This window comes from Homarus americanus, unplaced genomic scaffold (assembly GCF_018991925.1).
Source record: "Homarus americanus isolate GMGI-L3 unplaced genomic scaffold, GMGI_Hamer_2.0 scaffold54881, whole genome shotgun sequence".
In the NCBI taxonomy this organism is placed as follows: domain Eukaryota; kingdom Metazoa; phylum Arthropoda; class Malacostraca; order Decapoda; family Nephropidae; genus Homarus; species Homarus americanus.
The window spans coordinates 18,575-30,785 of NW_024729731.1; the positions used below are offsets into that span (position 1 = coordinate 18,575).

Here is a 12,211-nt window from a genome sequence, read left to right on the forward strand (position 1 = left end):
CTCTGCAGGTGTCCAGGTGTGGTGTATAGTGACCTGGGTGGTGTATGGTGACCTGGGTGGTGTATGGTGACCTGGGTGATGTATGGTGACCTGGGTGGTGTATAGTGACCTGGGTGGTGTATAGTGACCTGGGTGGTGTATGTGGTGACCTGGGTGGTGTAGTGGTGACCTGGGTGGTGTATGGTGACCTGGGTGGTGTATGGGGACCTGGGTGGTGTATAGTGACCTGGGTGGTGTATGGTGACCTGGGTGGTGTATAGTGACCTGGGTGGTGTATGGTGACCTGGGTGATGTATGGTGACCTGGGTGGTGTATAGTGACCTGGGTGGTGTATAGTGACCTGGGTGGTGTATAGTGACCTGGGAGAGAGGAGAGAGAGGAGAGAGAGTCGAAATATATACGACTCGGTGTATCTAACAGGAACGTACAGCTGTATGTCCGTGGGTCAACCCGAAACATACGTACATTACCCATGCTTACTGGCCGCCCATCTCGCCCACACTCATATACGTAATGCCTCAGCCCCCTCTAGCATCCCCGCCCACGTACGACCCCCCTCACCTACGACCCGCCCACGTACGACCCCCACCTACGACCCCGTCCACACGTACGACCCGCCACACCTACGACCCGCCCACACGTACCGCCCACACGTACGACCCCGCCCACACGTACGACCCACACACACGACCCCCTACCCTCCCAAACACACACACGTCCTTCCTACTCGTTCATTACGTGAGACGGAACTAACTAGCAGAGGGGAGAGGATAGGGAGGAGAAGAGTGCCTCAGGTAGTAGGTCATGCCGCCCACCTGTCCACCCACACCACACCACCCACCATACACCACCATCACCATCCACTCACCATCCACTCACCATACACTCACCATACACCCACTTAGCCTTGAACAATGAGACAGAACCACAAGACATCTCAGCCAAGTTGACCTATGACCTTAAATGACGTCACCATACCTGACCTGACTTAGTTACCGAAAAATAGTTGACCTCCAGAAGACGAAATGTGGATGATGGATGAGTACCTGGTATAGGTTAGAGATGGATGATAATACCGAGGAATATCTAGCATGGATGATGGATGAGTAACCTGGTATAGTTAGAGATGGATGATAATACCGAGGAATATCTAGCATGGATGATGGATGAGTAACCTGGTATAGTTAAAAGATGGATGATAACACCACAGTACATCTGGTATATAAGTGGTAGGTATGAGTACATATCCAAAGTACAGTTGAGTACATATCCAGAGTACAGTATCTCCCTGGCGGTGGTACAGGAATGTAATTGGCCTCCAGAAGGGTGCGGGTTACAGCACGGGCGGACCTCAGGCTACAAAGACCCGTTCCTACCTCCTTCTGCCCTTCCCACCCCTCCTGCTGCCCCCCTTCCTCTGCTCCCCCTCTGCTCCCCTCCTACTACCTCTATTACTTCTCCAACTCTACCTCAGGTGCTGGTGAGCGTGTTAGCCAGGAGGATTGGTCGCCAGGAAGTATCTGGTTGATTACGTCATGACTCAGGAGGTGGTGAGCTGGCGAGAGTTATGGAGGTGAGGTGTTGTACAGGTGTTGCCAGATATCGACGTCTGTTTAACACACACACACTCTACTACTGTTGCTCCTGTTGTTGTTGTGTGTGTGTGTGTGTGTGTGTGTGTGTGTGTTGGTAATAGTTTCCTTGTTGATATGTTTGTTTGTTTTGTTCTTAGTTTTGTATTTGTTGTTAATTACTATCTATCTATTTATCTAATTTTGTCAGAGTGTATGAATGAGTGTCAGTGGCTATTATTAAAACTGCTACGACGTGAAGATTAGGCACCCTAACCTAACCTAACCTAACCTAACCTAACGAACAACATATAAAAATCGTAATGTTCTTCACCACCTGTAGTGTTGACCAGGGCGTTGCATATCTGACGGTGGTGATGCAGAAGAAAGAGTAGTAGTCTTGAATCGTCAGGAGGCCACTGTAGGGCGTTTATCTCCTGCAGTTTTTATTCCTGGAACAATATTACCTTCCCTGAAACACCTAAGGGCAAGAAACACAAAACACACTCTACCACCATAATCCCATACTAACCAAAGGGACTTACAACCTTGACTTAAAAACCCAAATGCATACCACACTATCTTATCCCTACTGAGCGGTCACTACGGCCACTAAGGTACGAAGGCATTATCGGTTGTAAGGTCTATAATTCGGAATACAAAGCGTAGATAAAAGGCCGTATATCACCAGGTGGCTACGTACTATTATACCCCTCCAAGGCTTTAATTATGACAGCACACGCCGCCGGGATCTTCTGCATTCCGAAGGGTTATTGAGGAGAAGCTGCTGTTACGGTATAGTCTTCCTTGCTAACCTCCTGCCAGTGGACTACGTTATAAAAAAGCACAAATCTCTACTGGATGCTGCAGATTTACGCAAAGGAGAGAGAAGGAAGGAAGGAAGGAAGGAAGGAGGAGAAATTGAATATAGAGGAGGGATGTAATGATTAGAAAGAAAAGAAACGAGAAAATGGAAAAGAAAAACCTGTGTAGGAGGAAAAGGATAAGAGGAGAGGAAATGCATAGGTAGCAAGGATGATGAAGTGAAGGAAGGAGGGAAGAGAGAGAGAGAGAGAGAGAGAGAGAGAGAGCAAGGAAAAAAATAAAACTAGAATTCATTAACATTTTGGGGGGAAAGAAACAACTTAATTATACAGGTACAAAGGTCAACAATAAACATTTCCCTTCCTTCTTTCCTTAACGTCTCTCTTTTAAGTTTCCCCAAACACCCAGAGAAGAATATAAACCAAAGGAAACAGTTAATGACCTCTTAACTAGGTTCAGCTGCACGAAAAAGACCTTTTAAAAGAAACTCGGTTAAGTTAGAGGTCACACAGAAAGAGCAGTATGTTAATAGGCTTGTTATAATGAGTTAAAACCTAGCCCCGGTGTACCTCAAGGGGTCCCACTAGCTCCACAAGCGTTCATATACACACAGAGATAGATAGATAATAGATAGATAGATAGATAGATAGATAGATAGATAGAATTCTGACATAAACTAACCAATAACGAGAATTTTATCTCTACGGGTGTTTGTGTAAGTTGAGAAATATGAAAGAAAATTGTAAAGACGGTAAAAATATGTTATAGTTATTGAGAAGAGAGGCCAGGGGTCGCATGGGTGACTGACTGACTCCATCTACCTACCTACCACCACCACTACCACCCCCCTCCTACCTGCCTGCCTGCCACCTACCTGCCTGCCTGCCTGCCTACCTGCCTGCCTGCCCACCACCCCACCTGCCTGCCTACCTACCTGCCTGCCTACCTCCTACCTGCCTACCTACCTGCCTGCCTGCCTACCTACCTGCCTGCCTACCTACCTACCTGCCTGCCTGCCTACCTCCACCCACCTACCTGCCTTACCTGCCTGCCTGCCTACCTGCCTTACCTGCCTGCCTGCCTGCCTGCCTACCTACCTGCCACCTGCCTGCCTGCCTACCTGCCTGCCTGCCTGCCTGCCTGCCTGCCCCACCCCAGCCCACGATACCTGCCCAGGGTAACTAACATGATTAGGTTTAAGGAAGTTTGGCAACGTGGCGACGGCACTTAATGCTAGTGGATCTGGCTCTTGTATGGCATAAACCCTTAAAACGTTACATAAACCCATTAAAACGTTACATAAACCCTTAAAACGTTACATAAACCCTAAAACGTCACAAAACCTTAAAACGTCGCATAAACCCTTAAAACGTCACAAAAACCCCTTAAAACGTAACATAAACCCCTTAATACGTCACGTAAACCCCTTAATACGTCACGTAAACCATAAAAACATCACAAACTTAAAACGTCACAAAAACCCTAAAACGTAACATAAACCCTTAATACGTCACGTAAACCCTAATACGTCACGTAAACCCTTAAAACGTCACATAAACCCCAAACGTCACAAAAACCCTTAAACGTAACATAAACCCTTAATACGTCGTAAACCCCTTATACGTCACGTAAACCCTTAAAACGTCACAAAAACCCCTAAAACGTAACATAAACCCCTTAATACGTCACGTAAACCCTTAAAACGTCACATAAACCCCTTAAAACGTCAAAACTCAAACGTAACATAACCCCTTAATACGTCACGTAAACCCTAAAACGTCACAAAACCCCTTAAAACGTCACATAAACCCCTTAAAACGTAACATAAACCCTTATGCATGCAAACCCTTAAACGTAACATAAACCCTTAAAACATCAAAAAACCTTAAAACATCACAAAAAAACCCTTAAAACGTCACAAAACCCTTAAAACGTTACATAAACTCTAAAAACTTCACAAAACCCTTAATACGTCACGTAAACCCTTAAAACATCACAAAACCCTAAACGTCACAAAAACCCTAAAACGTCACATAAACCCCTTAAAACGTCACATAAACCCTTAAAACGAAACAAAAAAACTTAAAACGTCACAATTCAATCTTTAATATAATCGTAAATTCAGTTTAGGTAATTATAATATCTTGTGATGCTTCCAATCTGGTCAGTCACCCCCACCCCTCCTCGGCCCCCACCTCAACACCCCCACCCTCCCCACCAGCCTAGGTGGGCCCTCGTAAGATCTTAATTCCGTCTAAGTACCGTCTTCCTGTCCACGGCTCCTGTTTATTAGTGTTGTCCTGACAGATGAGATGAGTGTCTGTCCGTCCCTCCTTATGGCCTAACTCTACCTCCTGCCTCTTCCCTCCCTCCCCTCCCTCCCCTCCATCTCAGCCCTTCTTCTTCCTCCCTCCCTCCTTCCCTCCTCTCCATCCTCCTCTCCCTCCCCTCCTTCCCTCCCTTCCTCCACTCCCGTTTCTCTTCCCATTCCTGACAAAGTTACTCTCAAGCCCACACACCTGACAGCCCACACACACACTCCTGACAGCCGCCCACACACACACTCCAGACAGACGCCGCCCACACCACCCACTACGCCACCATAACACAAGTAACTTAATATACAGTTAATAATAAAGTAAAAAATTAGTATCTTTATTATTAATAATAATATTATTATTATTATTATTGTTGTTGTTTGTTGTTGTTGTTGTTGTTGTTGTTGTTGTTGTTGTTGTTGTTGTTGTTGTTGGTGTTGGTGTTGGTGTTGGTGTTGGTGTTGCTGTTGTTGTTGTTGTTGTTGTTGTTGTTGTTGTTGTTGTTGTTGTTGTTGTTGTTGTTGTTGCTGTTGCTGTTGTTGTTGTTGTTGTTGTTGTTGTTGTTGTTGTTGTTGTTGCTATTGTTGTTGTTGTTGCTATTGTTGTTGTTGTTGTTGTTGTTGTTGTTGTTGTACACCTCACACGGTATATCAACAAACCGTCTCACTGTTTTAACCATTTAAATAAATTTTCCTTCTCCGGGTCAAAGGTCAGCCAACTTGTTTACCAGTTCTCTATATAATTAAGGGACACCAGGGTTATTAGGGCACGTGATATATAAAGGGCACGTAAGGGGCTATTAGGGGCACGTAAGGGGCTATGGGGGCACGTAAGGGGCTTTAGGGGCACGTAGGGCTATGGGGGCACGTGGGGCTATCAGGGAGCCCAGGTGTTGTTAGTGGGCAGGGAATCAAGGTCCTCAGGCTACGTCACTCCAAACTGTTGTTGTCAAGCTTAGGGAGCAGCAGTAATCAGCTAGTGTAATGAGGAGAGGAGGAGGAAGAGGTGGGGTGGAGAAGAAAGGAGAAGAAGAAAAGAGGGTGAAGTAAGCTACCACAACAAGTACAGGTACTGTATAGTACAGTAAACACCTTATATGACTTTAAGACTCCCAAGCACCACCTCGCTACCCAGCATACACCTCAACATCTCCCGGCACCAGCACCACATCACCACTTGTAACTCCCACCTCCCCAGCACCACCCCAGTTCTCCTACAGCACCAGGGTTAGAGGCGACCCTGGAAATCGAGGTCCCCCAGGACAATTGTCCCATGGTGTTTGTGTCCAGGCTGCAAGGCTTAGTGACACAAAAGACAGACAAGGAAATAATATGAGAGGTTGAGAGAAGAGGTTATGAGTGGTGTCTACCCTCTCTTGTGGCCGGAGGAGTGGGGGGGAAGAGGGGAGGGGGAAGAGGGGGAGGGAGGGGAGGAGGGAGGATTGAGGAGGAGGGGGAAGAGGAGGAGGGGAAGAGGAGGGAGAAGAAGAGGGGGAAGAGGAAGAGGAGGAGGAAGATGAGAAGGAGAGGGAGGAGGAGGATGGGAGGAGGAGGCGGAGGAGGGGAGAATGAGGAGGAAGAAGCAGGAAATGGAAGAATGAGGAGGAAGAAGCAGGAAATGGGGAAGAATGAGAAGAAGCAGGAAAGGAGAAGAATGAGGAGGAAGAAGCAGGAAGAGGAAGAAATAGGGAAGAAGAGAACATGAAGAATGATGAGGAGGAACAAGAGGTAGAGAATGAGGAGAATGAAATGAAGAATGAAGAGGAGGAACAAGAGGTAGAGAATGAGGAGAATGAAATGAAAATGAAGAGAATGGGGGGAAGAAAGAGGAAGAAGAGGAAGAAATGAAGAAAAATGAAATACCAAACATAAAAAAAAAAAAATTGGAACCTTTTAAAAGAACTTATTTGACGTTGTTCACTTTGTTCACACAGCAGGTATAATAAACTCCAACACACCTGGAACAAGGAACTAATACAGGATCACAAAGTTGGTATAATCGCCATAATAAATCAGACTTTTATGACAAACTTGTTCTCAAATCTTAAAAGAGATTTGGCGGGAAATAAACCATATAATTTCTCGCATGATAACGTGAGGTGGATGACACAGGGATGATAATTATAAGATAAATAAATAAATGAGAATAATAGATTGATTAAGAGAGAACTAAGCGATAATTATAGATGGAATAGTGAATAAACAGAGGAATTAGATCACACACGAGAGGTCAATAGTGGATATAAAGGGATAATCTGAATAATGGATAAATATGATAAAATAAGTAGAAAAGAGATAACACAAGAGGAAGAAATAGAGAAATAGAGATAAGAGAAGAGTTAAAGGTCTCAATTTATGGTAAACAAACAAGCAAAGATGTAAAGTACACACTGTTGAGGGGATCGGGGGGGACACATCATACCATCACCCCTCCCCCAGATTGACCTATGACCCTTGTGTTATAGAGGTAAGAGGTCAAGGTGAGATAAATCAGGCTTTTCTATAGAGTATTCTTCCCTACTGTGAGAGAGACTTAATAAAAGAGGAATAAGGCCACGGGGATTAATTTAACTTAGAAAATATAAGAGGCAAAAAAGATGATAACGATGGTGTTAAAAGTCAGACGAAAAGGAAGAGACGAAGATGTAATAAAGAAGGAGGAGGGGGAAGGACACGAGAGAAGGCAGATAACAGCTGACAAGGAGGACGCAAGAAAGATGGTGTGAGACGACAACGGGGAGAAGTAAAGGAGAAGTTTATGTGTGGGGGTGTTGGGGGAGAGTGGTGGGAGGGTGTTGGGGAGAGTGGTGGGGAGGGTGTTGGGGAGAGTGGTGGGGTGTTGGGGAGAGTGGTGGGAGGGTGTTGAGGAGAGTGGTGGGAGGGTGTTGGGGAGAGTGGTAGGGGTGTTGGGGAGAGTGGTAGGGGTGTTGGGGAGAGTGGTGGGGGGGTGGTGGGGAGAGTGTTGGGGAGAGTGGTGGGGGTGTGGGGGAGAGGGGGGAGTGTTGGGGAGAGTGGTGTGGGGTGTTGGGGAGAGTGGTGTGGGGTGTTGGGGAGAGTGGTGGGGTGATGGGGTGAGTGGTGGGGAGGTTGGGAGAGTGGTGGGAGGGTGTTGGGAGAGTGGTGGGAGGGTGTTGGGGAGAGTGGTGGGGAGGGTGTTGAGAGAGTGGTGGGAGGGTGTTGGGGAGTGGTGGAGGGTGTTGGGGAGAGTGGTGGGAGGGTGTTGAGGAGAGTGGTGGGAGGGTGTTGAGGAGAGTGGTGGGAGGGTGCTGGGAGAGTGGTGGGAGGGTGTTGGGGAGAGTGGTGGGGAGTTGGGGAGAGTGGTGGGGAGGGTGTTGAAGAGAGTGGTGGGGAGGGTGTTGGGGAGAGTGGTGGGAGGGTGTTGGGGAGAGGAGAGAGTGGTGGGGGTGATGGGAAGAGTGGTGGGGAGGGTGTTGAGGAGAGTGGTGGGGGTGATGGGAGAGTGGTGGGGTGTTGGGGAGAGTAGGAGGGTGTTGGGGAGAGCAGGAGGGGTGTTGGGGAGAGAGGAGGAGGTGTTGGGGAGAGTGGTGGGGGTGTTGGGAGTGGTGGGGGTGTTGGGGAGAGTGGTTGGGGTGTTGGGAGAGTGATGGGGTGTTGGGGAGAGTGATGGGGGTGTTGGGGAGAGTGGGTGAGGGGTGATGGGGAGAGTGGTGGGGGTGATGGGGAGTGGTGGGGGGTGTTGGGAGAGTGGGGGGTGTTGGGGACAGTGGGTGGGGTGTTGGGGAGAGTGGTGGGGGTGATGGGGATAGTGTGGGGGGTGTTGGGGAGAGTGGTAGGGGTGTTGGGGAGAGTGGTGGGGGTGCTGGGGAGAGTGGCAGGGGGGGTTGGGGAGATGGGGGTGTCAGGGGAGAGGCAGGGGCTGGGGAGAGTGGTGGGGTGCTGGGGAGAAGGATAAGGATTTAGGGGAGGTGGGGAGAGGAGGAGAGGGAGGAGAGGGGATGCTGAGAGAGAGGGAAAGGGTGAGGTGGAAGAGGTCAAGCCAGTGTCGAGGTACCTCCAGGTGTGAGTGTAATACCTCCAGGTAGGTGGTCTGTGGGAGGTGGAGAGGTCAGTGTTGAGGTACCACAGAGGTCACGCCCCCCTCCCCTCCCTCCATTTATTACAGGTCACCACCCTTCCCTCTCCTCTCCCCTCCCTCTTCCATTCCTCTCTTTCTCACGTTCTCTTCTCTTCACGTTCTTTCTTTTATGTTCTCTCTCTCCCTCTCCATAAGGCCCACTCTTTTCCGGCACCTCTCCACACATCCCTCTCATCACCTCTTCCAAACTTCCCCCACACCCCCTTCCCCCCCTTCAGCGGCCTTCCTCCACCGCCCCCCCCCTCCTCACGCCCACCGCAGCAGGGTCAGCACGTGGTGTAATGAGGCTGGCCGGGTACCTAAGGTGGTGGGCGTGACGACTCATCCAGGGGAAACAAATTGAATTCTTAAGATAAAAGTAATTTATCTGTTTATGTTACCGAGAGAGAGAGAGAGAGAGAGAGAGAGAGAGAGAGAGAGAGAGAGAGAGAGAGATTACCTTTAACGTAATTATAAGTTGATTACATTTGAATATTTTAGTCTATTACTGAATGTCTTTAGCATGTTCATTAGTCGTTCCAAAAATATCCGTAGGAAATACCAAGTATTCTTTTATTTATGCACTAATAGGAGTTAAGGTTTATTATGCAGCGGCTTTTGTTTTTATAAATAATAAATGTGATAGCAAACATTAATAGTCAATATGAATAAACAAAAGAAACTCGTTCATTTTCCAGTCTGATACACCGGACTTTTCCCGCCAAAATTTCCCGCCATTTAACAGGATATAAACAAACACCGCCACGCATATTTCCCGCCATTTAACAGGAAATAAACAAACACGGCCACGCATATTTCCCGCCATTTAACAGGAAATAAACAAACACCGCCACGCATATTTCCCGCCATTTAACAGGAAATAAACAAACACCGCCACGCATATTTCCCGCCATTTAACAGGAAATAAACAAACACGGCCACGCATATTTCCCGCCATTTAACAGGATATAAACAAACACCACCACGCGTATTTCCCGCCATTTAACAGGAAATAAACAAACACCGCCACGCATATTTCCCGCCATTTAACAGGAAATAAACAAACACCGCCACGTATATTTCCCGCCATTTAACAGGATATAAAGAAACATAAAACAGACTCAGGCAAGACGAAGGTGACCCATGAATCAGTGTTTAAGTTAGGTTAATAAGCAACGCACAGCAGGGGACACGTCGACTACCTTGTTTTATGGGTCTTAGATAAACAAAAGACTTGATTAAAGGGACTAAGAAGGTCTTTATTAGCGCTAAGGAACTCAAGACTAAACCCTCCCCTTCCTCCTCCCCTCTCCCTCTTTGTCTCGTCTTTCCTTCTTAGGTTTGCTTAATTCTCTTGTCTTTCCTATTCCTCTTTTTATTTTTTTTTCTCGGTCTTCTTCTTCTTCTTCTTCTTCTTCTTCGCCTCCTCCTCCTCCTCTTACTTATTCCCCAATCTTGTCAATCTTACCTCCCCCTTCCTCTCTTATCCATTCCTCCTCCTCTCCCGAGTCACTCTGAGTACGAAGACTGTACTCAAGGATGTTAGGTCATTGTACTTAAATCGTACTCAAGAGTTTACCATGGACACACACACACACACACACACACACACACACACACACACACACACACACACACACACACACACACACACACACACACACACACTCTTTAGTCGCCGAGAAAATGATAGTAGTAGTAGTAGTAGTAGTAGTAGTAGTAGTAGTAGTAGTAGTAGTATAATGTTGTTATTGTTGTTGTTATTATTATCATTATTATTATTATCCTATTACCATGACATTATTATTATTATTACCATCATATCATCATCATCATCATCATCATCTTTTCATCATATAATCGTCATATCATCATCATCATCATGTGTGTTCAGGTGGTACTCACATCAATTAAGGCTTCTCACCAGGTAACTTCTCACTCTTCATTACTCTCAACAACACAACTCACCTGGAAAAAAAATAAACAAAATCTTTTAACAAATTATATCAAACAATTAAAAGCATTTAGAGTATACTTTTAAAAGGACCTCATTTGCATACGTATAAAAGTACAGATAATGAGGATAAGTTGCATATTTCTTTGCTTTTATTAGACATAGATAATCGCAGTTTCGTTGTTTATTTTTTGTATTTATTTATATTTTTATTTATTATTATTATTATTATTATTTTTTCATGTGACGTTTAATTAAGTTTCCAGGACCGGATGTCTTCCATACCTACGTCTTGTGTTTGGGAGGGGAAGAGGAGGGGGGAGAAGGAAGGAGAGGGGAGAGGAGGAGGGGAAAGGAGAGGGGAAGAGGGAAGGAGGAGGTGATGGAAGGGTGGGCGGTGAGGGGTCAGGGGTAAGTGGATGCTAAGCTAACCAAGACACGAGATGACTGACATCATTGAAGGAATGAACTAAAATACAGGGTAATCATTATGACTCTCACAGCTCTCTTCCACCACCAAGTTAATTAAAAAAAATACCTCATTATCCCGTAAGCAAAACAAAAAAAAAAATATAGAAAAGAAGAGAAACTCCTATTCAAATGTAAGTAACGTGTTGAGCGCCATCTGTTGCCTGGGTGGACAATTACCGAAGCAGCAGGAAGTAACTCGTTCTGGTTATTATCCGTCTGGGGGTAATTGGTGGCAGTGGCAAGGGTAAAAGGACACGTATTATCCTTTTCCTATAGGGGTATGGTACACACACACACACACATACATACATACGTACACACACAAACATACACACACACACACAAACATACACACACTCTAGGGACCTCAAAAGACACTATCCAGGGACCCTCAAAGACACTATCCAGGGACCCCAAAGACACTATCCAAGGACCCCCAAAAGACACTATCCAGGGACCCCAAAGACACTATCCAGGGACCCCCAAAGACACTATCCAGGGACCCCTAAAGACACTATCCAGGGACCCTAAAGACACCTATCCAGGGACCCCCAAAGACACTATCCAGGGACCCTAAGAGACATTATCCAAGGACCCCAAAAGACACTATCCATGACCCCAAAGACACTATCCAGGGACCCAAAAGACACTATCCAAGGACCCCTCAAAGACACTATCCAGGGACCCTCAAAGACACTATCCAGGACCCCCAAAAGACACTAAATTGGGACCTTCTTCTGGGGTCCTACAGGCTTCCCACACTCCCTCCTGATTATTCGCTTTAAGTTTCCTTCAGGGAGGATACGACACTTCCTTAACACATTTCCAGGCCATTTATGATCTCTCTAATTATGGATTTTGGTCTACAGTCTACTCCTTCTACCTACAGTCTACTACTTCTACTTACAGTCTAGTCCTTCTACCTACAGTCTACTCCTTCTACCTACAGTCTACTCCTTCTACTTACAGTCTAGTCCTTCTACCTACAGTCTACTCCT

General features: G+C 46.4%; 1 protein-coding gene across 1 annotated transcript; it reads left to right on the top strand.

The window, feature by feature from the left end:
• The first annotated feature begins 513 nt into the window (after positions 1-513).
• Positions 514-11,790, top strand: LOC121866812 (extensin-like). The gene is made up of 2 exons (XM_042366547.1): positions 514-671; positions 11,622-11,790. The coding sequence occupies exons 1-2, from the start codon at positions 514-516 to the stop codon at positions 11,788-11,790; spliced, it is 327 nt and encodes a 108-aa protein (XP_042222481.1).
• Positions 11,791-12,211: the final 421 nt, after the last annotated feature.